The sequence below is a fragment of the Epinephelus lanceolatus genome, chromosome 20 (genome assembly GCF_041903045.1).
Source record: "Epinephelus lanceolatus isolate andai-2023 chromosome 20, ASM4190304v1, whole genome shotgun sequence".
Lineage (NCBI taxonomy): Eukaryota > Metazoa > Chordata > Actinopteri > Perciformes > Serranidae > Epinephelus > Epinephelus lanceolatus.
Genome location: NC_135753.1, coordinates 19,197,238 through 19,224,568, shown reverse-complemented (window position 1 = coordinate 19,224,568; position 27,331 = coordinate 19,197,238). Strand labels below are relative to the sequence as shown.

The following is a 27,331-nucleotide window of genomic DNA, read 5'->3' as shown; positions in this document are numbered from 1 at the left end:
TTACAGACGGAGTGGAAGTACTTAATGTCTTCTTGTTTATTCTTAAAAACGCTGCGATCCACAGCAAAATTAATAAAAAATCTAAGTTGCCCCTTATTGAATGAATCATGTAGATTTGCGCTGGCGTCTCTGCATCCAGATTCAGTTCTGTTGTTGTGGCTTGTGTTTGTGTTGTTGAGAAGGAGATGGGTTTTTTTTTTGCTTAATTGTTTCCATCCACAGCTGAGCCTTTCGGCAAACCTGTCCAATGGAGATCTTCAGAGCTACTGGAACTAACTCAGCACCGCTTGGTTTTCAGAACGTTGAGTCCTTTCTGGTTCTTCGTCTTAAACGCCATGACAAAGTGGTGAGGGGCGATTTTGCCCCGGCCCTCCTCGTCCACCTGGCCCATGAAGACGTAGTTCAAGCCTATTGAGGTCACACAAAAAAAACCTGAATGCAGTGGCGGAACGGCAGAGACATTCAGGAAGGCCAAATATCAGAATCTCCACATGGCAGGTCTGTATAGCATATGTTTATATGCATCCATATAAACATATTTAATGTTCTGACTGTTTGGACAGTGAGTTCTGCCGCTCACCTCACACTTGGGAGCGAGCTCTATCAACTGAGCGTGACGGCACAGCAAAGGAGGCAAACTCAGAGCCATAGGTTATTCAAAACAGTCAACAAGGAACTGCATGCTGATTATCATCATTTAGATATGGACCTTTTCTTTTTGCCAGTTTGCCTGCACTCCATGAACTTACCTCTCCTGATGAATGGACACTTCTTGCACAGGATAATGATCTTGGTGCTCATGGTCTTTCCTGCCTGCTGGATGGCCAGACTTCCTTCTTTGTACACATTGATGATAGAGACAGTGGCGTACATACTTCCTCCCCTCATCACCGCAGTAATTACAGTCCCGGTTATCACTGTCAGACACACACATACACACAGATTGTAAAAAATAAAGTCATGCACAAGTACTGAACATCCACAATACTTAAAGTTCCAATGAGTAGGATTTAGGAGGACTTATTGGAAGAAATGGAATCTAATATTCATAATATGTTTTCTTTAGAGTGTAATCACCTGAAACTAAGAATTGTTGTGTTTCTGTTACCTTAGAATGAGACGACATTGTTAGGACAGTAGCCCAGAGCGGACATACCAAGCACTGGCTCTGGATAAGGCCATTTGCAATTTGGCCACTGTAGTTCTCCTACATGTTTGGCACATGTGAGAAGTTTAGGTTGCTTGCAATCTGCAACTTTACCTCTAGATGCCACTAAATCCTACACACTAGAACTTAAACACACCTTGTTTTCTTATACACAAGAGTGAAAGCCTAGAGATGGATACAGAGATGTGAGTTTTGATTCTATAAACTACAAAATCATCACTACTTGGCAAGTGCTGTTTCTGGGCTGTGGTTAGAACAAAAGCCAAAGCTTTAAACAAAACAACATGATGAGAATTTGAAAAACCAAAGGTGTACAGGAAGGATGTTACAGGCTCATATTAGACAGACGATTCACAAGATAGCCACATGAAGCTGTGCTTATGCAGACCAGTGCTTTGTTTTCCCTTGGGTCTTTCTGCCAGAAAGGGGTTTCTTGGTTAAGTTTAGGGGGGAAAAATCATGGTTTGGTTTAAAAGGAATAGATTTTTGGCAGAAAGCCCTGAAGACAAACTTCTCCCATGTGCTGGTAACATCCTCACAATGACAACGCTAACAAGCGGATGTTTACAATGGTCACGATCTTAATTTAGCATGTTAGCATGCTGACATGCACTAATAAGTACAGCTAAGGCTGATGGGAATGTCGGGGATCATCAAAATTATTACAAGAAGAAGACGAAGATATACTTTGTTGATCACAGAGGGGAAATTCATTTTTTCACTCTGTCGTCATATACACACAGGCCTGAAATATACAATTCATCCAGAGGGAGGCTTCAGTGTCTGTACCAAAAAAATGGCAATACATCTAATAATTTTTGAGAAATTAAAAAAAAAAAAAAAAAAAAAAAAAAAACTCATGGTGGTGCCAAAGCAACCACAGTCCATAGGATTCATCCTCTGGGAACCATGATTGTCAATCAGATATTGTTGTCACAAGGATTTGCCTTCTGCCCACACTGGATATTTCCACCAAATTTCAGTACAATCTGTCTGATAGTTAAGATATTTCACCAAAAGCCAAAAAAGTCAACCTGGCTCTAGAGCAAAAGTCATGGACTCACCACAAACGTAAGAGATGTAGGGCTAATATGTGCAGTGTGAGGAATTTACAGCAAATGTTTGAACATCAGAGAAATGGGAGCCTGAGATTTACAGTGGGGAATTTAACCTAAAACAGTGTTAGTCAAGAAAGAAAAGAAAAAAGAAATGTGAACAATGTGTGCCTACTACTTTATAGTGTATAGTGCAGCCTGTCTGTAAAGACTTCATGGTGAATTAACAGCATAGACTCTCAACGTTGCCTTTCAGGCTTTCAACAATCCCCCCTTTGACCTTTTTATGGCTCCGTCATCCATGAGCTAATAGCTCCTTCCCAAAACTCAGAGAACACATCAAGGATATCATTTACTGTAATTTTAAGACTTTCAAAGATAAGCATTTCCAGGATATGGCCCTGTCTGCGACAAGGCCAAACTAAATGTGTGATATCATAATGGTCCAGCAGACAGCTAATATGTTTTTCATGTGAGTCAGTGGAGCAGGGGTCACTCCATGTTATATAGCAGTGGTTCCCAACTGGTGGGTCACAGATCCATTCTGAATGGACTGCAAGTCACAAGCAAGTCACAAGCCAAACATGTCAAGGTTGTAAAAAACACACTTTATTTTTAAGTACAGCGAATTTCTGGTGCTTAGCTTTTATTTTGATGTGCCATGAGTGACTGATGAGTGGACAGCTACTTGACAGAGACTACAAACTAACACGATAACTTGTCCAAATGCAGAGCTGCTACCTCCTGTAACTCCCAGTTCTTTTTTGTTTTTTGTTTTGCTAACAAAAGTGATAAATTTGCAGGATGAAGTTTCAGTCAATTCTTGTTTAGTCTCACCGCGTCTCCAAAAATACAAAAAAAAAACAAAAAACACTGTTTTGTTTTTGGACATGACATTTAGCCATGACTGGAGCCAGCGGAGTGAGAGGGAATCACGTCTCATTCAGCATGAACAGGATTCTTTACACTGATGGTACCAATATGTCTGGACTTCGCATACGGTTTCATTTCCTGACAGGGATGAGAATAGCCAGAGGGCTGCCTGCTTCAGCATTCTCACTGTATCTGATGCCACTGTTACATAAACCAGCAAATTGCTTTTGACAATTCAAAGTGCGTATATCACTTCATTGGATTAAACAATACCAACTGTCGTGGCTTTAAGTGTTGATAAGACAAACAATTTTCAGTCTCGCCACTTCATTAAAATGTGATGCCACACACTGGGTGCTGACCCCGCCACCACATCACACGACATCTTTTTCCACATGCACCACCACGTCGCTCGCCTTATCCTCAGTTCCCGATGCAAATCCAAGTGAACTCTTTGAAACGCCAGTCGAACACATGTGGTAAACATCAGAGAGCGAGAGAGTAGCAAACGAAGGCCGAGCCTGAATCAACATGCTCATTTATCAACAGTTTGCCCATGGTTAGAGGCCGAGTGTATGTGGGTGTTTACACTGGAGGTAACTGTGTCCTACTGTATACACTCCTTCACTTCCTGACAGGCTATCAAGGAAGTCTTTGAGATGTGCAGGGAGAAATCATAGAAGCAAAGATAGCGACATGATCAGGACTGTAAAGAGGTTGTTAGGGGAGATTTGGTTTCTGATGTAAATCTCTAATGAATCTGTACTGTTAAGGTTTGTACTTGTATGTACAATAGCAGTAAACATGTTCAATTGTAACATTTGCAAAGCTGGGAAATGTGGTTTAAATAAATTGCAATAAGCATTGATGTCCTCACCAAAATTGCTGGAGCAGTAATTGCTCTCAAGTGTTCCTCGTCTTTTGCATTTCTGCTGGCACAGGGCTACGGAGTACTTCAGAGCTGCAGGGACACACACAAACAAAAGAAAATTCACTCTCTGTAATTTCGCCTGCCAGTGATAAAAGCATGTATGTTACGGTTGCGCCTGTTTTAACTGTGGTTTATTTACAGGATACTCTCAGTAACACAAAAGTGTCTCCTAATGAATGGCTGTCAGCCCCAGAGATAATGTGCAGTGTGTAGAATAGCGAGATAATGTGGCAGGTGAACATCTGTTTTTAGAGTTAGAGATAATAAAGAGTCCGTAGAAAATACAAGGTGACTGTCTAAATATTATTCTAACAGGAGAGGGGGAAAGTCAGGAATGATAAGTCACCCAGAGAGCGCTGTCACAGTATTACATCATGGCAGGGAGGCGCCAAAATAGCCTGGCTTGACTAAGGGAAAAAACAACAGTGTGTGGGAACGTGAGTTTGACTATGAAAATGAGCTGTGATTGCGGGTGCGGGCACATGCCCACACTGTATATGAACTTGTGCTGTGTACACAAGAGAGATGCGAGCAGAAGACAGTTTTAGCATATGTTGTGTTTGAACATGTGCTGCTGTTGGCTGCATCTTTAATAGGACCTGCAGTCTCCGGTACAGCATGTTCTAGTCTCTGTCTACAGAGGAGGAGGATACATCAAACCTGCAGCCCAAACTGTGACAACCCGCTAGTTTGACTTCTTTGTTTGTTTGACAGACCGCTTTAACCTATTTTATGTAAACAGAGGGTTTTAATTATGTTAACTACTTATCCACATGTATTGTACAGCAGCTTTGATTCAGGATTCATAACTATAAGCAGTGTGAAGATGACTCTAGCAGTACACTTCCCTCCGTTATTTCCTTGCCCAGATCTGCTATCAGAAGCAGATTGCAGATGTCCCTTGTGTTTAAAGTGAAACCCACATGTTAGCAAGAGAATCCAGTGGTACAGAGCCAGTGTGCCTCATAGCTACATCAACAAACACAGATGTTAGAGTTCCTCTAGAGGTTTTTATTAGATAAAAGTTGCTACCTACGTATGGGCCTGGTGGTGACTGGCTGCGTGGTAGTGGTGGGTGGTATCGTGGTGGTGGGGAATTTCTTTGGTCTGAACTTGTAGTGTCCAATGAAGCCGTCTGCAGTCAGACTGAGATCTGACAGGAACTGGATGAGGAGCTGGTTCCCGTCTGAGAACACCGGCCTGCGGAGGAAAGCAGACGAGCAGACTGAGTGTAAACTGAGAGGAGTTTACAGGATGGATGCTTCAGTGAAAATCCTTATGACAGAATCACCTACGCTGGGGGGCTGTCTCCGCAGTATTTGCCAATCCTCTTGGCGTCGTTGATTTCCGCCCCGTTGAAGATGGAGACGTGGTCGTAGCGGCAGTAGTTGTCTCTCTCCACATCAAACTTCTCAAACTTCACTTCAATAATCTGCAGCGGGAGACAAAGTCCTCTTTCATCAAGCAAAAGCTTGTAATAAGGCTATCAGGGTATTTGATTAAAGGGTGCCACCATCATTTGTGGGATGATGTAGTCTTGGCCCACACCCATTACACTTTGAGCCATTAAAGAGTGCTCCACTGATTTAGCGTGACAGTTTAAAAGAAAAAGGATAAAAATCTGTGCCGCAGAACTACAGAACGTCTTCCTTGTGAAAATATGACATCTACATTACCCACAATGCAGGAGTTGTTATGCTAAAACCACAAATACAGCTTTTTCCACATGCAGTGCTGTGGTAACTTGTTACACAGGTTTAAGGCTTTATTTCCCAAGTGAGACTAATGCTGTGTCTCAAATCGTGTTCTTCCATTAGTACACTTACATGTAGTATACTATGTGCACATTGGCGTAGTGCGCAAATTTCGACAGGGTAGTGTTGTCTCAAACCAAACATGGCCGTTGTGCACCTACCGGAAATGACGACCGCAAATTAGCTAGTTAGCAAACTAGCATTAGCATTCATGTTATCGTTTGCGGTACCAAATCATTAAAGACTGCTAAATTAACCCAATAAACATACTGCTGGCTTATACCTGACAACAGTACAACACGTATTTGTACAATGCAGCGATGTTCACAGTTGCACTGTCCTCGGCCGCCATTTCCAGTTTGAAAAGTGGCCCCTCCCCTGTCGCTACGTAGCCAAGATGGCGACCATTGAGGGCGAGAAGTGTCCATAGTTCCACACTCAACTTCTTGACCGTTTTGAGTGCACCATCCGGGTACTCATAGTGCACTGCATTTTTCCATACTTCTCAGTGTGAACGCACTTATGCACTCAAATATTAAGTGTAAGTACAGAAGTACGTGATTTGAGACACAGCATCAGTTATATGCCTGCAAAATCCACAACATCACATCTTGGCCTTGTGCAATGTTAGCATAGAGCGTCAATGATACTGTGGACACATGGACATGGAGTTTTTTTTAATCTGTCTAACAGGTAAGCTGTTTAATAGGCCAGTGTACCTTACTCTGTATTCTTCTTCAGAAGTCTACATCTCCTTTTATTAAGAAAAGATTCAATCATTTTGAACATCCTGACCTGGTTCTTTGGTGCCACTATGTGCCAGGAGCAGGTGACACCAGCTGGGTAGTCCTTCTCAGGCCAGTTGGGTGTTTTGAAAGTCCCTGAAGGCTTATCCAATCTGCCTCCACAGTACTGGTCCCCTGTAGAGCGACAGTTGAAAATTAATCTTTGAAAGTCATCAGGAATAATCTGCAAAAAATCATTCCTGTTCCTTATTCATTATAATTTAAAAGGGAGGAAATGGCATGCGATGCTGCAATTAAACACTTCCTTAATACCACTTATCATTGCCTTCTTTGTCATTATGTGAAGCCTAAGTCACTCATTAGTCCAGTGCAGCAGTGGACAGTTAAAAAAAAAAGGCAGCATGGTTCCCAGCATCTGAGAAACACCATTTCAATAACCTCACAAGCTTGTCAGACTGGCAAAGAGCTGCATTTTTTAAAGACGTGTTTTCTTTGCAACATACACTTAGGCTGATGTTTCCTTTCCAACGTGTTTGAAGAAGAAGTATAATTTGTGACAAAAATAGACACTTAACAAATGTTTTGCTGTGCAGGTTTGACAATGCTCAGACACAATATGGCAGCGGTCTACCTGCTACTGTCTATTGTGTAAGAGCAAGACAGGCTGGTTAATAGGCATTGTCCACTGCAGCTGACAGCCTCTTGGGTACAGTGACCCAGCCATTAAAATTCCACAATAACTGTATACGTGACTTTGCAACCCTGCAGAGAGGAAGAGGCTCATTCAAATTTAAGTGATACTTCTGACCTCTTTTGACCTGTGCCTTCTCCTAAGGCCCTCTGAAAAATGCCAGTGAGAAATTCCACATCATACTGTGAGAAATGTTAAGATATTCCTGCTTCTGATGAGTCAAAACCCCAAAGGTCACTGGTTTTCACTGCGCAGAAGAAAAACAACATCCTCTTTTGTTTTTCTGTGTGTCTGCATGCCTTGAAAGTGTAATTCTACTTAAGGAGGTAATTTTCTCTCTCTCTGTCTGGATGCTGTAGTATCATGCGATGACCTCACCAAGCCACTCATATTATACAGCCTTGTTAATTTGCTTTTTAAAGACTGACCCTGTGCCAACACAGACACACTCCGAGGTCAGTATCGGATTCCTTTATGGGGTGAAGTCATGGCTGAGACACAGTCCCACGTGGCTCTGTATTTCATGCTTGGGTTGCGGCAAGATATTCTCTTCACAGCTGCTACCCCTGCAACCTTGGCACCAAAGTGCAGGACAGTGACATTAGGAGCCAGCATGCCAAAAGTAGTCTCAAAGCATCTTCTTCCCCAAGTTTGCCTACCTCTCTCATGTGGGTGAGCAGCAGAGAAAACAGCCAGGAAGCCACTCCCAGCTGTGTTGGCATCAGACACCATCTGCAGGAGCATCTTGTTGCCCGTGGAAACCAGGGCTCCTGGTTTGAATGTCCCACAGAAGCGACCGAGCCTCTGCCCACTGACATGGCCACTGTAAACATCCACATAGTCGTAGCGGCACAGGTTGTCACTCTCCAAGTCAATAAAGCGGAAGGAGAGGACCACCACCTTACCCTCAGGGACCTGGGTGGGAACAGAGAGTATTGAGGGTTTCATATAAATATCATTATTAGTGTGAGCAATGAAATGTGACAATAAACACCTCCCATACATGATCTGGCTTCTTACTTCAGTTATGTCCATTAGAACTATTCTCCACATGCATATGCTACTAACATATCTTAAGAGTAACTTTGCCACATATGACCTTGACTGTCATACAGTAATGGAGCCAGTCAGCAAAAACTGCCTTGAGCCAGCTGTGGTTAAGTATTTTTAGAAGGAAATTAGGAGTTTGGAGTCAGTGGATCATATTATTATAATGTACAGCTGTTTGATGTGTTTAAATTTAGCTATACATTTTATCTTCATCATTATTCTAGGCTCTGGTAAAACAGCAAAATAGACGAATATGAAACTGGACTCACTGTGATTCTCCACACACATTTGGTATTAGGAGGATAAACTCCTGGGTACCCCTGGCTCCCGATTACTCCAGAATCTCCTGTCATGTTTCCTCCGCATGTGAAGGATGGTCTGAAGGAGGGAAAGAATGTTTTCTCTTTGCAAATATATCAAATGATGACGATGTGTTAAAGCAATAGACATGAATAAAGGTTAACGCCAGCATGCGGTTGATTGAACAAAGATGTAATTCAATGCGCCATATGTCCTGACTAGAGGCAGGAGACTGCAGAATATTCCTCGTTATAAACTCCAGTGCACTGACGCTGCCCCTCCACACGCTACATGAGATCCTTGACACCTTGCGCACCCATAAAGCTTTCAAATTAATTTTAAAAAAAGTAAATAAAGGTGTACCTCCGCTGGGACTGCGCACAGACCTCTGTCAAAAACAGTAGACTCCATGCGCAAAAAACACTGCATGTTCTCCACATTGTTTGGTTAACGGAGCAGGCTCTGCGCCTGTTTTCGCCCCGTGGCATGAATGGCATTGTGTTCAGCAGCTCAGACGGTGGAGTAAAGTAGCCAGGAGTTCCTGCAGGGAGTTTCAGTAACTGCAAGCCGGAGCAGATGAATATAGCGTTTGTTCTGCGTGGAAGGAGGGACGGAGCACAGGCTGCTGCTTTTTCCAAAAAAAAAAAAAAAAAAAACACATTAAAGACGCGCAGGGAGAGTGTGAGGTCTCGGCACCTGGCCTGAAAAACCTTGAAGGAGTTGGCATGAAAAAACTTGACTCCAGAAGTCATACATGAATGGTTTAGCATTCCAGCCACTGTGGACCATATGCACAGGCAACATATGGCAGAGACTTGACTGATATCCAAGATCATATAACTCAGTGCCTGCAATGTGTATAACACACATACTGAGCAGGTTTGGAGCAACAGAGCACAACTGTGGCCTGTTCTCTGACAGGAATTTACATTTTTACACCAGCTGCCTGAATATTATTAAAAGAGGTGTTTGAAATGGCCTTAGGGTGGGCTGTCAGAATAATATGCACAGGTAGAGGACACAGATTACATAGCGATAACATGACAACCAATGGGAGCGGGAGCACCACCTCCTGGAATAATATGGTACAAGCAGCTACTTGCTACATATTTCTTTATAACTCAGATTTAAATGATGATTTTCATAACTAGTGGTATCATTAGAATTTTAGTGGTTTAAAAAAATGCCAAATTTCCAATCTTTAGACATTGGTGGTAAAATAAGTACAAACAAACATTTATGATACTTTCATCTTCACAAATGAACACCATTTTCATGATTAGTGAAGCCTAAATGCAATTGCCAGAAGTAAAAAGCTAAGGTTAGGCTCTAAACGAACTACACTATGGTCGGCTGAGCTAATGTCACCAACATAGCAACACTGTAAAGCTGTGTTCGGCACGGCTTGGTGTGGTAAGTGGGGTATTTGCTGACCTATTTTTGTTGGAGTACAAAACGTGAAAGTTTAAAAGTTTACATATAAAAGCAACCCCATTGACTTTTTGATGAAGGAAGCAGAAGTATTAAAATGCTAACACATTTTCGGGTTGCAGGACTCATACCTAGTGGACTCTATAAATACAAAATATAGCCAAAATCATCAACATAAACCGCCGCACACTGAACTGAATTACTGTGAATGTTGGGGTTTAAATGTGTATGGCCCTCCCCTAAGCCCAAAAAATAGATAAATGAAATAAAATGAAATAAAATGACAAAAGTACCTCACCGGTGCTTAAAAAAATTATTTTACACGCCTTCCCCCTTTTGCACCACCTACTCCCGTCCTCATAACTAACGAACAGTCCCTAAAACAAATGGAAAAGATGTTTTAATTGACAGTGTATAAACATCTTGTTTTATCTCTCAAAATTATTGCAATTTATAGTCACAGTTTGTGTTTTTATTTGTTTGTGATTATTACCAGAGATTGAGTGGCAGAGAAAATAAGTTTAACCATCATTGATTCGGTGATTGATTGCGTCGCCTGGAGTTTCACGTTTGCCGTTATCTACTTATCGGCAATCGATTTTATTTTAGTACCACAAAAGATGGCGGACCGAACGCCTGGTGGCTCTCAAAAAGCTAGCGCTAAGGTGAATTTACCGTTTATACTTGCATTAGCTAGTCTTATCTGTTGTTATGAAAACGATGTTAATAATATAATGCCTGAACAGCCTCGCATATTTACATATTTATAGCCTGCAAGTGACAAGAGTTACGAGTGTGCGCAACGGTGTTAGCTAACTATAAACGCGCTAAAGCTAGCGCTTTGGCTCTCCGGCCACATTGGCTAAGCTAAGCTAAGCTAAGTGATTTAGCTAACACAAGAAGGAATAGTCAGGTCAGTTGACCCAGAAAGGAATGTTCGCCCAGCTAATATACTGATACTGTCACAGTTGGTGTCAAGTACAGTGTTTAATGGATATATGTTTGAATTTAGACATATGAAATGTAATATTTTGGAATTTGGGCCTACCAACATTATAGCCTCCTTGCAACAGCCATTCGCCGCCTAATGCATTCAGTCGGTGGCGCTGCAGCACATACCAGCTCGTTAGGCCTCTGGTTCATTTTGCTCAGTTGTAGCTACTTTCTAATGTCCGGGCTCAGCTAAGTAGAATATAACGTTATGCAGTAAATACAACCTACAGAACGACCATTAAAGGTTGGAGCAATGATTGCAAACTACAAGTGGACACAACACAACAGTGTTGTGTTAGCTGCGTGTTGTTACGGCAGTGGGTCCCGCTTTACCTACCTGTCAACATGGTTGCTGTCGTGCGTTGGCAGACATCTGAATAATAATAATAATAATTCTATTTGGAGCAGTGTGATGGTCTGGATGTGTTGTATGCATCCAAATTTAGAGTTATATCGCGTGACTGTGAAATACATGTTGAACCAACATTGCTTTGTTTTTATGAACTTTCAGTGGTTTCAACATCAGATCATTTCTATCATCTCTGACGGAGAAAGTTGTTCATGCATTTATTTTCTCCAGAAGTGACTTTTGTAATCCACTCTTTACCTGCTTAAATGATAAAGCACTCTCACATTTTCAGATTGTACACATTGCTGCAGCAAGACTTAACTGTATCAAACAAAAAAATAACACCCATTTAGCAACCTTGCATTGGCTTCCTGGTAACTTCAGGATTGATTTTGATGTTTTACTCATTACTTATAAGCGCTACATGTCCTAGCACTAACTTGGAACTGATATGTCCTTATCTATCTGCACACAATCTCAGATCATGTGACAAAAACTAATAACAGTCCCTTGATCTAGACTTACCACTAAAGGAGACTGTGCTTTTCTTTTGCTGTAAGGGCCCCAATATATTGTGCAATGTGTGAAGCACTTTGTAACACTGTTATGAAAGGAGCTATATAAAGTTATTAATTTTTAATATCGACAGGCGCTGCTTGAGAGCAAACTGAAGTCTTTCAGCATTGGGAAAATGGCAGTGGCAAAGAGGACCCTAAGCAAGAAAGAGCAAGATGAAATAAAGAAAAAAGTAAGTATTGGCTTCCTTGTGGAGAATTTTGTCAATATGATTTGTGGTAACAGGGTACACGTTGTGTTAAGATGTTTATGTATGCATTTATTTACTTTGATGCTGGTTTCTATGTTCAGGAGGATGAGCGGGCAGCAGCAGAGATTTATGAGGAGTTTCTTGCCGCTTTTGAAGGAGGAGGGGAGGGAAAAGTCAAGGCCTTTGTCCGTGGTGGTTTTGCAAATGCATCAAAAGGTATGCCATTGCAATTATTTGCTTTATGTATTCCCCAAATGAATTGCGTGATATGTTTGGACACAAGCACACTTCACAACATCCTCTACCCATGCCTTGAACAAATGAAGTGTAATTGTAGTGGAACTCAGAACAAACACACACTTTCATCTTTCAGATGAGGCATCTTCTGATGAGAAGAAAGGGAAATTGTACAAGCCCAAGTCACGGTTTGAGACCCAAACAAAAAGCTTCTTGCCTTTGGAAACCCCACCTCAGTTTTTAACATTAGACAAAAGACATGTAAGTATTATCACATTTAACAAGTAGCTTCTCTTGTTACTGCTCTAGTAAATAATGCTTAGGGTTTGGACTGCTGATACTATTTTTCCGTGTGCATTTTAGCCTGTGAAGAAAACTACTGAAAAGGAAAAGAAGAAGAGCAACTTGGAGCTCTTCAAAGAAGAACTTAAACAGTAAGTTTCAACACATAAATCTGTTATAATTTTATAATTAATTTCTTGTGGTAGCGGTAATTAGTGGTTCCTAGGTGTTATGATGTAGAGTGGTGCAGTTCCGAAAGTACAAACGTTGTAATAATTTGGACCTGGAGTGAACCTAATTGTACTTCATGTCGCTTTTTGCAGAATCCAGGAGGAAAGGGACGAAAGGCACAAGATGAAAGGACGTGTTAGTCGTTTCGAACCTCTCTCGGGCACGGACGGAAGACGCTCATGTAAGTGTCACTAAACTGCACGACTGTGTTCCATGTACTAACTTGGCCTGAAATGGCGCTGTCCTGCACGCCTTACTCCACCCTCCCAACCCCTTTGTCCACTTTTGCCCTGAAACAAAATTTATACTGCTTTTCTGCTTCTTTTAGCGGATGGTTCTTCAAGAAGAAACCGTCCGTCCAGTGGTAATTTTGACTTAATATAGTGGCCGTGAATTTCTTCATCTTGCTTAGAGAATATGTTGTCCTGTCAGACAGCAGTAGGAAATTTCTCTCTCTTTTGTGTTTCTGCAGTTTTGGATGATTGTGCGCCAGGTTCCCATGATGTTGGAGACCCGTCCACGACTAACTTGTATCTCGGAAACATCAATCCACAGGTGAGTTTGTGTCCATACATTTATGAAATGGAGAAGAGAGATACAGAAGCCAGGGTTCCCGTGGTTATGAAAATCCTAGAAAATTGTAAAATTAGAAAAACTGTTTTTGCAGGTCTGGAACTAGTTTAGAATTAACAGAATTATTTGGGAGAATGTAAACAGGGCTGTTGTTTAAACTGTATAATATAATGTATATAAAAATTCCAAAACATGTCTAAAGTTATGCAAAATGCACATCTTGTATTACTAATTTAAGATCTGATGCTGTGTGCGTGGCCTCAGACACTGAGATTTGAAGCACATAAACTGCGTGAATATTCACTCTCAGTGAGATAAATCGCAAATGAAGCTGGTGACAGTTACCACTGATGGATAGCTGACGGTAGCTTGAGTGAGAGGCTGCTGCAGTAACTTTACAGTCGTACAGTATAGCACCATCAGACTGCTCAGTCTTCTCTAACTAAATCTCAGCCTAAGACTTAGCCTAATGATACCTGATGATTTAATTGAATATACATATTTGCTTGAATCACAAGGTATGTTGTATAGATGTCCGGCAATATAATTTGGCCACTGTGTTGGGTCACTGATCCACGTTGATGTGGGAGGCTCAAAGGGACATGATGGTGATCAACCTTAAATTATTGAGGTATCGCATACGCTCAGGTTCAGGCAAGCAAAATAATTATTAGACAACATGAATAGAAACTTGTTAAAATTATGATCCAAAAACGCATCATATTGTATTGACATCTAAAAGATCTTTGGTTTTGTGTTCCTCAAAGAGGTTTGCTCATCTGTAAGTGCTTGGAAAGTGCATGTTTAATTATGTATAGGTCTACCCATTTTAAACCACTTAAAGGGCAAAACTTTATGGAAACATTATGGGAAAGTTTGGAAAATCTATTGGTAAAATAAGTGTGGGAACCCTGTAAAGCATGGATTTTTTATGTGAACAGGAGGACTGTATTTGAGCCTGTTGCTTTTTCTTTGGGCTGACAGTAAATTCCAAATAGAAATGTGTCGCTTATTCCCTTAAATGCTAATGTTGCTCAGATACTTATCCAGTGTTCATTTATGAAGTATTAATATTCTGCATGTCTTATCTTTGTTACTTTATAGATGAATGAGGAGATGCTGTGTCAAGAGTTTGGCCGCTATGGCCCACTGGCCAGTGTGAAGATCATGTGGCCAAGGACAGATGAGGAGAGGGCTCGGGAGAGGAACTGTGGCTTTGTGGCTTTCATGAACAGGAGGGATGCAGAGCGAGCGCTCAAGAACCTAAATGGTACAACCCTGTATTTCTTTTTTATTTAATAAGATAACTGACATACTTCTAGTTCTTGGCAGCCATTTTAAATACATATATTTTTACTCCTATTACAGGAAAGATGATAATGAACTTTGAGATGAAATTAGGATGGGGCAAAGGTGTGCCCATTCCTCCCCACCCCATCTACATCCCTCCTTCCATGATGGAGCACACACTCCCACCGCCTCCCTCTGGCTTACCCTTCAACGCACAGCCCCGGGAGAGGCTAAAGAACCCCAATGCTCCCTTGCTTCCTCCGCCTAAAAACAAGGAGGAGTTTGAGAAGGTAACTCAGCATGTCAGCCTAGGATTATGTCATGGGTTATGGCAGTGTTTTGTATGTTCAGCTGGTAAGATGTTAGCCTTTATGATGAGCAGTCAGGACATGTTTTATTTCAATTTTTGTAAGTGATAGCTTTAGTCTTGCTGAATGAAACTAGTTTTGCAGTGTATATCAAAGTGTGGGTATAGTGAATGTTAGCGTGTGGAAAATGCTCAGTGTTACAGAGAGGGGTTTATGGTTAGTGAATACAGTGTCAGGGCAGGGTGTTTGGCCTTTAGTAAAACTGACAGCAGTAAAGGAAAGTTGTTGTCTATTTGCACATTAAAATGCATTTTTTATATTTTTCACCTGTTGCCTTTTAACAATACTCACATTCTATGTTTATTATCTGATGTGACTTCATATACAGACTCTGTCGCAAGCCATAGTCAAAGTGGTTATCCCAACAGAAAGGTACATGTTTTTCTTTTTTTAAATTGGTGTACAAACTTAGAAAAAAAAACATCCCATAATGAAGCTAAAGTTTGATCAGTTGATCACTGCATGCTACAGGGGGCTGGTCAGTATGGGTGAGCAATGGTTGAGGCTATTGTACAATGTCATCATATTAGTAGGTAGAATGATACTGACTGACAAGTTTGTTTTGTACCTTGCTCTTTCACACTCCATCACCTCATGTTTCCTTTTTAAATATGTAGCAGAAACATCATTATAGTGCTTATTTAATGTGCCATTTAGAGCTGAACATCATGACTTCAGTCCATCACAGTTCCACTCCATACATCAACATGTAATGGTGTTGTTTTTCCAACTTTAGTGACATGTTACTCTGTCAGATACATAGTCTGCTGATTCTAGATCTGTAGTTGTGAAATGCTGCTCTCTGACCATTGCTCACGCAGACCGTCTACCCCCTTGGCCTCTGTCACTCTATTCGGGAGCTCAGTAAATCTGGCCCCTGCCAACAAATCCAAACCTGCCAGTATTAGTCTATATATGACCTTTGACATTGGCCTTGGTGAGCAGCACAAGTTGAACTGTCTGCAGCAGCGAGGGACCTGAAAAGCATCATGGGATGGATTGGGAAAGTATACTGAATTTTACCCCGCCATTGGTACGATCGGCTCCAATACAAGTAAATGTGATCTGTGTTGTCAAATGAAAGACATCCTTTGTCTTGTTGGCCACTTTAGGCTAATTGTATGCAGCCTGCACCATGTATTTCCCCCAAATTGTCACAGAAGAACTTTAGTGATGCCATTTGCACTGTATTCAGTCATTACCAGCTCCACCAGCAGAGAACATGTTTAGCCTATTTAGGCCAACAATCCTGTACGGCTTTGGTTCTTCCTCAACTCACATTAGTCAGGAGATGAGTGGGAATTGAAAGGCACTGTATTGACAGGCTTTTCAGTTAATGCAGTGTCTTGTCAATGTCTCGCTCCGAATTTCCCAAGTTCTTCAGCTTCACTAGTTGCCCATTTTTCAAAAAATTCAGTCAAAGAAGATTTCAAAGAGAGGGTCCAGGCAGTGCAATGAAATGTAAAACCTTTTGCACTGTAGTGTTTGAGAAAACAGGCTTAAATTTGATGTTGATCTTGTAAAAAAAAAAAAAAAAATTACACCCAATTTAAAAAAAATCTACTGTTATGTGAATTTGTTAGTTAAAAAAAAATCTTAATTAATATGAACATTTTACTGTAACATAAGTTGTCATTTTCAGTTTTGATTTTTGGTAGCATTTATGCATTGATGTTATGTAGGCTCAGAGGTATAGTCACAGTTATGTTTAATTTATGCCTGGTGACGTGACACTCTTTGACAGACATCTCTCTTCAGCCTCACAGTAAATTAATTTGTTTAATAAATTATATTTTGTTGGAGCCATTTAAGTGACATTTACTAAAGTATTCACATGTAAGCGCACCATTCAGTTATAGTTATGAATGTGACATCTGCAGTTATGCCCTGCAACATTTGTTTTGCCAATAATGCCCCATTTCTGTCAAGATACATTTTCTCAGTGCAAAACCACCAGGCAAAAATTAAGCTTTTAACAGACAGGCTTTTTGTAGTGGTCAAGAGTCCGGCCAGTCTGAATCTGTTTGCTTTAACTGTGTTTTTCTTGTAGGAATTTGCTCTCTCTCATCCACCGAATGATCGAGTTTGTGGTGCGTGAAGGCCCAATGTTTGAAGCCATGATCATGAACAGAGAAATCAACAATCCCATGTACAGGTCAGTGTAACTGCACATCAGTGACGTGTTACCTTTTGTCATTTTAGTAGTTGTTGCACATTTATGATGCGGCTCCTCATGTTGATGATTTTTCTTTCAGGTTTTTATTTGAGAACCAAAGCCCAGCACATGTATACTACCGATGGAAGCTCTACTCCATACTACAGGTTTGATTTCTGTGTTTTGTTTTTTTTTTTCCGACAAAATTTCCATGGTATTTATCCCACATTTAAGAAAAATATCATGTTCTGAGATCAGAGTCCAACAGGTTTTGTTTTGATATTAACTGTGCATTTCTTGCTCAGGGTGAAGCACCAGTCAAATGGAAAACAGAAGACTTTAGGATGTTTAAAAATGGCTCGTTGTGGCGTCCACCACCTCTTAACCCGTACCTTCATGGTCCTTATGATGATGGAGAGGAAGAGGAGGAAGAGGAGGAGGGCAGCAAGAAGGGCTGCTTGAAGGAAGAGTAAGACCATTTTGTTAAGAAATTTGGCGTGGATTCAGTAAAAAAATGTAGTCTCAAAGGACAGTTCACCCTTAAATCAAAAAGAATTTTCTTTTGCCTCTTACCTGAAGTGCTACTTATTTATGTTGATTGTTTTGGTGTGAGTTGTTGACTGTCCGAGATATCGGCCATAGAGATGTCTGTCTCCAAAAAAAAAAAAATTGAGAAACTCAAACAAATCATGTGTCACCATGCAGAAGGAAACTTGCCCAATATTGCAGAAAAATAGTAGTTGCTGAAAAATTCTGCATAAAATGTCTGAAAAAATGTACATAAAATGTCTGACGAATATTCATAAAATGTCCGAAAAAAAATACATAAAATGCCTGACGAATATTAATAAAATGTCCAAAAAAATTCACAAAATGTCCAAAATATTAATAAAATGTCTGACAAATATTAAAAAATATAAAAAAATCAATAAAATGTCCGAAATATTATTAATAAAATGTCTGACAAATTTAAGTAAAGTGTCCGTAAAATAAATGTCAAAAATATTATTCATAAAATGTCCGACAAATATTAATAAAATGTCCAAAAAAAATGTTAAACATTTATGCACAAGCCTCTCATCTATGCGCTGATGCACATTTCTTCTATGCTGTGGTCTAGTTTGCGGCTGTAGTTTGGTAGAAAGAAAATAGTTCCTACATACAGCTGCTCACAACAAGGTCTCTGGATTTTCCCAGCAGACATCTCTTGGTCCGATATCTCGGCAACTCACATTAAAACAATCTAGGCTGATAAATAGCACTACAGGTAAGAAGGAAAAAATATTTTAGATCTTGGAGTGAACCGTCCCTTTAAATGGCATCATCTCATGATTCATCAGTAGTGTTAAGATGCCCTGCTGTAGGTGAACCTGCATTAATATTCACTCTGATTGCGCTTCTTTTCTGCAGAGAGCGGGACAAACTGGAGGAGATGCTGCGTGGTTTGACCCCCAGGAGGGGTGACATAGCAGAAGCCATGTTGTTTTGCCTCAGCCATGCCGAAGCAGCTGAAGAGATTGTGGAGTGTATCACAGAGTCTCTCTCCATCCTCAAAACCCCTCTTCCCAAGAAGGTAAGACATAGCGCCAACCATCTACTATAAAAAAGACCAAGAACATCTATGAATGTTAAATTCTGTGGTGGTTATTGTGAAAATATTTTATTTTTTTTCTCTTTTACATTTCAGATTGCACGGCTATATCTAGTTTCTGATGTGCTCTACAACTCCTCTGCCAAAGTATCCAATGCGTCTTACTACAGAAAATAGTGAGTTGTGTCATTTACTTTATTAGAATATATTACACAGAACTGTCAATTTAATATTGGAATACCCTAGTGGGATACTTGATACTCAACTTCACATTATTGCTCTTACCCTCGTTAACAGTTTTGAGACAAAGCTCTGTCAGATCTTCGCAGACCTCAACGCGACATACAAAACGATACAGGGCCATCTTCAGAGTGAGAACTTTAAGGTACCAAGCGTCCAAATCCCACAAAGTAAACTAAACACAAATATTTTACATAATCAGTTTGACACTTACAATATGTCACCCAACCATTCTTGTCTGCTTTTCTTCTTTGTTGCAGCAACGAGTTATGTCATGTTTCCGGGCATGGGAGGACTGGGCTGTGTACCCAGACCCTTTCCTCATCAAGCTGCAGAACATCTTCCTGGGTCTAGTTAATCTCGCTGCAGAGAAGGAAGCCCCTGTTGTCCTTGTGGAGGTAAGTAATCTAACAGTAGTTGATCATGTAACATCCTAAAAATGATCTTAAAGTAACTTTATTTCCAAATCTATCATGAGTTATTGAAGTCCTAGCTTGTTTTTTGTGCTGTCTTTGGCCCAGGCTGAGCCAGCAGAGGACATTGACGGGGCACCAATAGGGGAGTATGTAGATGGCTCTCTGCTGGAGGACGTGGATGGGGTGCCGATTGACGCCGGGCCCATTGATGGGGCGCCTATTGACGGAGCCCCCCTGGATGACCTAGATGGTGTTCCCATAAAGCCAATGGAAGAAGACTTAGATGGAATACCTTGTAAGTTGTGCAGAGATTAACACAGGATGTTGTATGAGGTGGTTTCAATGATGATCTCAGTCCAAGTGTTATACTGTATGCTGCTCTTGTACAGTGACTCATTTTCCTGATTTTCATAGTGGATCCGTCCAAAGAGGCAACCTTCAAGGTAGCACCCTCGAAATGGGAAGCAGTGGACGAGTCGGAATTAGAAGCTCAAGGTGAGACTTCTTCTAAATGGCTTCAGTACATACATTATCTTTGTCGCCAGTTTTGTGCAGTCTTAGTCACACTCATGCTGTCTTTTGTTCACTCCTTAGCTGTGACAACTTCAAAATGGGAGATATTTGAGCAGCCAGAAGAAACGAAAAAGTGAGTTTTGTGTGCAACATTTGAGAATAATTTGTTTGTTCAGCAAATACATCGGTGCGCCCTTAAACTGTTTTTTAATGAACTGTTTTAAACTCTACAGGGATGAGGAGGACAGTGACGATGATGACAGGAGTCCTCGCTCAGAAGATAATCAGAGCTACTTCAATCCCATCAGAGATGACTCAGATTTTAAGGCCAAGATGTCTGAAATGAATGAGGAGAAACGTACAAAGCTCAGAGAAATAGAGGTAATACTATCAGAAACCCCCATCCTACATGACGAGTATGTCGAGGTGTTTGTGGTGTTTTGTATGCATGTGACATTCTTTGTTTTTGACCATCTTCCTTTTATTGTATTGTTCACGTAGGTTAAGGTTATGAAGTTCCAGGATGAACTGGAGTCTGGGAAACGGCCCAAGAAGTCTGGGCAGAGTATTCAGGAGCAGGTGGAGCACTACAGGGACAAACTACTACAAAAGGTATTTAGTTTGACTCTGCAGATTTTAATATAGATGATGTGAAATACAGGGTTTGAAATTCTAAATTGGGGTCATTTTTTGTGTTCCCTTATTGTAGGAAAAAGAAAAGGAGAAACTTGAACGGGAGAAAGAGAGGGAGAAGAAAGAGAAGGAGAAAGCTGAGGCCCGGTTGAAAGACTTGAAGAAGGAAAAAGAGAAAGAGGACACGCCAACCAGGAAAGAGAGGTGAGATAATCAGTTGGCCGTGGTGTCATTAAAGTATTGGCGCCTGTGCTTCATCAAACATGGGATTCGTTTAATTTCCTATCTGACAGATATTTGTCCTCTCTGGTTGATAGGAAGCGGCGTCACAGTGGGTCACCCAGTCCAACGCGGAGTAGCAGCAGACGAGGCCGGTCATCCTCACCTCGTTCAGAGCGGTCAGAGAGATCAGAACGCTCCGATCGCTCATATTCTAAAGACACATCTTCCCGCTCCACCCATAAAGACTCACCGCGATCCAGCAACAAAAAGTCCTCAAAGAGGTGAGCCTACCTGTCCAGCAGTGCTTCTCCTACTGTTGTCATTACAGCCAGGTTTTGGTTGATCTTAAATTTTATCTTGCAATCACCAATTTCTTTTATTAATTGCAGTGTGGTTAGTAGAGATGAAGCATTTAGACTGAAATTCAATGTCCTGTTTGTCCCACTAGATCTCCCTCACCTCGCACACCCAAACGATCCAGGAGGTCGCGCTCCAGGACGCCCAAGAAGTCAGCTAAAAAATCCCGGTCTAAATCAAGGTCACCTCACCGGTCTCACAAAAAATCAAAGAAGAGCAAACACTGACGAGTCTTTTTCTTCAACCTCACAACCAGCCTATTCTCCTCCCTCCCCATTCTTCCCTTTTCTGCTCCATGTTGTATAAAAGATTGAATGATTTGGCAGCTGAAGATCTCTGCCCAAATGTTAATGTATAGACAATGAAGAGTGGAGGGTGTTGCATGGGTTGCCATCTGGTGTATCCAATGGATGGGGCCATTGTTGTTTTATATTGTACAAAAAAATAATGTGCTTGTGTGTCCTGATTCCCCATCACCTCCCAGTGGAATTCATCCATGTGGTAGACCACACCCGATCAGAGTGTGATGACATTAGTCATATTCATGCTGTCATTTTCTGTTTTTGTAGTTCACATTAAAATGAATTCCTAATAAACAAGTGTCATTTTTAAATTAAACAATGTGGACATTCATAAACTTTTAATAGAATGGTTTTAAAGGAGATTGCAGTAAAATTTACATCAATTTACAAAACAGATTTACAATCAATTATTTACATATAGTGTATGTTGGTAGAGAAATTACCTAATATTTCACAAAAAGCTAATCAGAATCCTGATTCCTTCAGAATACTTCACTCCTGAAATGACCATTTGTATATCAACTATGCCCCGGTGAACGAAGAATCCAAAAACAAATTTTTAACAACAGCAAAATTATGTCAAAACATCCATATAAAAACTTTTACTCATCTAGTGCAGTGTAATCCAGGTCTAGTTTATCCAGTCATGCTCAGTACTCCCCTAACAGACAGCTCTTTTCGACAGGCAAATTGAAAAATTTTTTCCAAATAAATTCAACACAAGATGAGTTATTAATATACAAATGGCCATTTTGGGGGTGAATTGAGGCAAACTAAGGTTAAGGCAAATTGCAATTTAGTAAAGCTGTTATGGCCACATGAGGTTAATTACTTTACAGCTTGGACTGTGCTTTCTTTAGTTGATCCCTCAGTTCCAGATGAGCAATGGAGGAGAGGTGCACCTCATCTGGCCCATCAGCAATGCGTAGAGTCCGCACATATGAATACCTGAGGAAAAATTAAGTAATACTGGCATCAGGAAGGAGTAATGTTTAGTAATGCTCATTCACTTATGTGTTGGAGGGGATAACTTACATCTGCGCTAGTGGGAAGTCTCCAGACACACCTGCACCTCCATAAACCTGTATAGCACAGTCTACCACCTTACACGCCATCCTAGCTGCTGCCACCTTGATCATAGCAATCTAGGAAGAAGATCAGTAAATTATTACAGGGCTTATGGAAAGACAGGGTGGATTCTTAAGAGTAGTATTGTATGTCCTAAAAATGCCATATAAAAAAAAGTCATAGTTTAGTATGCCTTAAAACAAAAGTCATAGAAAGTCATACTGTGGTATGACAATATGATATAACTTTTTATACATCGTTTTATGCCATACTATACTATGACTTTTCATACATTATTTCATGCCATACTATACTATGACATTTTTAGGACATACTATACTGACATTTTATACATCATTTTTATGGCATGCTATACCATGACTTTTCTGACAATAGTAAGGCATACTATACTATGACTTTTTATACATCCTTGTATGCCATACTATCAATCAATTCAATCAATCAATTTTGTTTATAAAGCCCAACATCACAAATCACAATTTGCCTCAGAGGGCTTTACAGCATACGACATACAATACTGTGACATTTATTTATGATTTTTGACAACATACTATTCTATGACATTTTTGTTGGTTTTTTTCGTTTTTTTTGACGACACACTATACTATGACGTTTTTTCATGATTTTTGACGACATGCTATACTATGACCTTTTTTTCATGATTTTTGAAGACATACTATACTATGACGTTTTTCTTCATGATTTTTGAGGACATACTATACTATGACGTTTTTCTTCATGATTTTTGAGGACATACTATACTATGACGTTATTTACATGATTTTCTATCATTTTTGTGGCATTCTATACCAATTTTTCTGACAATCATAAGGCATACTATACTATGACTTTTTATACATTGTTTTATGCAGCACTTCACTATTACTTTTTCTACATCGTTTCATGCCATACTATACTATGACATTTTTAGGGCATACTATACTGACATTTTATATATCATTTTTATGGCATGCTATACCATAACTTTTTCTGACAATTGTATGGCATGCTATACTATGACTTTTTATACGTCATTTTATATCATAGTATACTATGACTTTTTATACATTGTTTTATGCACTGTTACGGCTGTGTATGTGTTCTGTGCTGCTGTCCCTTTTTCTCTCCCTTGTAGATTTGCTCAGGTGTGCTGCATTATCTAACAAGGTGCAGCACACCTGGCATGGAGGAGGTGCTTAAGAGCTCCTGTGCTGGCAGCAGAGGAGGGAGGCCTCTGGTGTGGGGACTGCTGGTCCTGCGGCCTCTCACCATGGGATTTTTGTTGTCTTTTCTGCTGGTTTTCATTGTAATAAATCCCATGGATTTGATTGTTTTAAAGGTGTTTATGTGGTTATTATTGGGTCAGTATTGGAGTTTTGTTAGCCCCATAGGGCCGCCTAAGGATGCGTGACAGCAGTACTTCACTATGACTTTTTTAATACATCCTTTTATACCATACTATACTTTGACATTTTTAGGGCATACTATACTGACATTTTATATATGATTTTTATGGCATGCTATACCATGACTTTTTCTGACAACTGTAAGGCATACTATACTATGACTTTTTATACATTGTTTTATGCCATGCTATACTATGATATTTTTTCATGATTTTTGAAGACATACTATACTATGATGTTTTTTCAGGTTTATTGACGACATACTATACTATGACATTTTTTTTTTTGATGACATACTATACTATGACCTTTGTTTAACGAATTTTGATGACATACTATACTATGATGTTTTTTCAGGTTTTTTGATGACATACTACACTATGACGTTTTTTCATATTTGATGACGTACTATACTATGAAGTTTTTTCATGATTTTTGACGACATACTATACTATAACTTTTTTCATTTTACGTCATTTACTATGACGTTTTTTTCACGAATTTTGATGACATACTATAGTATGACGTTTTTTCATGATTTTTGACGACATACTATACTATGACATTTTTTTCACGATGTTTGAGGACATACTATACTATGACATTTTTTCAGGTTTTTTGACGACATACTATACTATGACGTTTTTCATGATATGATATTCGACGACATATTATAGTATGACTTTTTTTTCATAAATTTTGACGACATGCCATACCATGATGTTTTTCATGAATTTGGACGACATGCTTTGCTATGATGTTTTTTCATGATTTTGGATGACATACTACTATGACGTTTTTTTTTCATGACTTTTAACGATATGCTATACTATGATATTTTTTCATGATTTTTGAAGACATACTATACTATGACGTTTTTTCAGGTTTATTAACGACATACTATATTATGATGTGTCTTCAGGTTTTTTGACGACATGCTATACTATGATGTTTTTTCATGATTTTTGAAGACATACTATACTATGACGTTTCTTCATGATTTTTGACGACATACTATACTATGACGTATTTTCAGGTCAATTGACGACATGCTATACTATGACGTTTTTTCATGATTTTTAACGACATGCTATACTATGATGTGTTTTCATGGTTTTTGACGAAATACTATACAATGACATTTTTTCATGATTTTTAAAGACATACTGTTCTATGATGTTTTCTTTTTTTGGACGACACTATACTAGAACGTTTTTTCATGATTTTTGACGACATGCTATACTATAACATTTTTTCAGGATTTTTGATGATACTATACTATGACTTTTCATAAACTGTTTCATGCCATACTATAGTATAACATTTTTAGGGCATACTATACTGACATTTTATATATCATTTTTATGGCATGCTATACCATGACTTTTTCTGACAATAGTAAGGCATACTATACTATGACTTTTTATACATCCTTGTATGCCATACTATCAATCAATTCAATCAATCAATTTTGTTTATAAAGCCCAACATCACAAATCACAATGTGCCTCAGAGGGCTTTACAGCATATGACATACAATACTGTGACATTTATTCATGACTTTTGACAACATACTATTCTATGACATTTTTGTTTCGTTTTTTTGATGACATACTATACTATGATGTTTTTTTCATCAAAAAACCTGAAAAAACATTATAGTATAGTATGTCGTCAAAATCCATGAAAAAAAACGTCATAGTCTAGTATGTCGTCAAAATTCATGAAAAAAAGGTCATAGTACAGCATGTCGTCAAAAATCATGAAAAAACGTCATAGTATAGTATGTTGTCAAAAAGAAAAAAGTCATAGTATAGTATGTTGTCAAAAATCATAAGAAAATGTCATAGTATAGTATGTTGTCAAAATAGTGTAGCATGTCATCAAAAATCAGGAAAAAACATCATAGTATAGTATGTCATCAAAAAGAAAAAAAGTCATAGTATAGTATGTTGTCAAAAATCATAAGAAAATGTCATAGTATAGTATGTCACCAAAAATCATGAAAAAATGTCATAGTATAGTATGTCGTCAAAATTCATGAATAAAACGTCATAGTATATGTCGTAAAAGAAAAAAATCATAGTATAGTATGTCATCAAAAATCTGGAAAAAAGTCATAGTATAGCATGTCGTCAAAAATCATGAAAATACGTCATAGTATAGTATGTCATCAAAAATCATGAAAAAACGTCATAGTATAGTATGTCTTCAAAAATCATGAAAACATATCATAGTATAGCATGTCATCAAAAATTACGAAAATACGTCATAGTATAGTATGTTGTCAAAAATCATGAAAAAACATCATAGTATAGTATGTCGTCAAAAACCATGAAGAAACGTCATAGTATAGTATGTCATCAAAAATCATGAAAACATATCATAGTATAGTATGTCAGCAAGAATCATGAAACAACATCATAGTATAGTATGTCGTCAAAAATCATGAAAAAACGTCATAGTATAGCATATCGTTAAAAAACCCGAAAAAACATCATAGTATAGTATGTCGTCCAAATTTGTGAAAAAAAAGGTCATAATTTAGCATGTCGTCAACAATCATGAAAAAAAGACATTTTAGACAACATGCTATACTGACTTTTTTTTCATGATTTTTGACGACATATTATACTATGCTATGATGTTCTTTCATGATTCTTGATGACAGACTATAGTATGATGTTCTGTCATGATTTTTGAAGACATACTATACTATGATGTTCTTTCATGATTTTCATAGTATAGTATGCCTTACAATTGTCAGAAGAAGTCATGGTATAGCATGCCATAAAAATGATACATAAAGGTTCAGTATAGTATGCCCTAAAAATGTCATAGTATAATATTGCATAAAACGATGTAGAAAAAGTCATAGTATAGTATGGAATAAAACAATGATGTATAAAAAGTCATAGTATAGTATGGCTTGAAAATGAAAAAGGTGAAGCTTAAATATAGTATGCCTCAAGAAATGTCATATGAGAAGACAAAGTATAGTATGCCAAAAATGATATATATTAAGTCAGTATAGTGTACGCTATGACCCTACCCTGTCATAGTTGAGTCATTCAGTGCCACTTGAGTCCCCTTGGCATAGTATGGTATATTTTGTGTAAAAATACATTGTTAATCCACTTCTACCTGATAGCAAAATGATATGTAGGCAGAATTAATTATATTTAAAATAATTACTCTAAGTAGGTGAAACTGCCATGTCCCTTTTCATGTTTCCCATCTTAAATTACAAATGTAACTAACATAAATCAAACAAATTTAACATTGTTCATTGTTGTTGTATAGCTTTATTTATGATATT

General features: G+C 39.0%; 3 protein-coding genes across 7 annotated transcripts in view; 1 reads left to right on the top strand and 2 right to left on the bottom strand.

Annotated features, from left to right (window-relative positions):
• Window positions 1-134: 134 nt before the first annotated feature.
• pcolce2b (procollagen C-endopeptidase enhancer 2b) lies at window positions 135-9,091 on the bottom strand. The gene is made up of 9 exons (XM_033638503.2): window positions 8,932-9,091; window positions 8,538-8,646; window positions 7,878-8,133; window positions 6,577-6,701; window positions 5,323-5,459; window positions 5,064-5,227; window positions 3,974-4,057; window positions 750-917; window positions 135-408 (listed from the first exon to the last, which is right to left on the bottom strand). The coding sequence occupies exons 1-9, from the start codon at window positions 9,063-9,065 to the stop codon at window positions 278-280; spliced, it is 1,308 nt and encodes a 435-aa protein (XP_033494394.1). The 5' UTR covers window positions 9,066-9,091; the 3' UTR covers window positions 135-277.
• A 1,488-nt stretch (window positions 9,092-10,579) lies between these two features.
• On the top strand, window positions 10,580-21,852 carry u2surp (U2 snRNP-associated SURP domain containing). Of its 4 annotated transcripts, XM_033638280.2 has the most exons (26): window positions 10,580-10,664; window positions 11,991-12,089; window positions 12,209-12,323; window positions 12,481-12,605; window positions 12,708-12,778; window positions 12,950-13,038; window positions 13,186-13,221; window positions 13,330-13,412; window positions 14,535-14,700; window positions 14,799-15,010; window positions 15,417-15,460; window positions 17,139-17,243; window positions 17,344-17,410; window positions 17,549-17,712; window positions 18,654-18,816; window positions 18,931-19,010; window positions 19,132-19,219; window positions 19,335-19,472; window positions 19,596-19,785; window positions 19,905-19,985; window positions 20,085-20,136; window positions 20,237-20,384; window positions 20,505-20,615; window positions 20,713-20,840; window positions 20,954-21,139; window positions 21,307-21,852. In XM_033638280.2, the coding sequence occupies exons 1-26, from the start codon at window positions 10,620-10,622 to the stop codon at window positions 21,440-21,442; spliced, it is 2,922 nt and encodes a 973-aa protein (XP_033494171.1). In that variant the 5' UTR covers window positions 10,580-10,619; the 3' UTR covers window positions 21,443-21,852. The 4 variants fall into 4 exon arrangements, with proteins under 4 accessions (XP_033494171.1, XP_033494169.1, XP_078018753.1 ...); XM_033638278.2 differs by lacking the exon at window positions 13,186-13,221; XM_078162626.1 differs by lacking the exon at window positions 15,417-15,460 and having other exon boundaries at window positions 10,607-10,664.
• Window positions 21,834-27,331, bottom strand: part of nphp3 (nephronophthisis 3) — a 46,204-nt gene continuing 40,706 nt past the window's right edge. For both annotated transcript variants that reach the window (XM_033639072.2, XM_033638283.2), the window contains 2 exons: window positions 22,553-22,662; window positions 21,834-22,465 (listed from right to left, as the gene is read on the bottom strand). In XM_033639072.2, coding sequence (XP_033494963.2) covers window positions 22,351-22,465; window positions 22,553-22,662 — 225 coding nt within the window. In that variant the 3' untranslated portion in view covers window positions 21,834-22,350. The remainder of the gene's footprint in view (window positions 22,466-22,552; window positions 22,663-27,331) is intronic.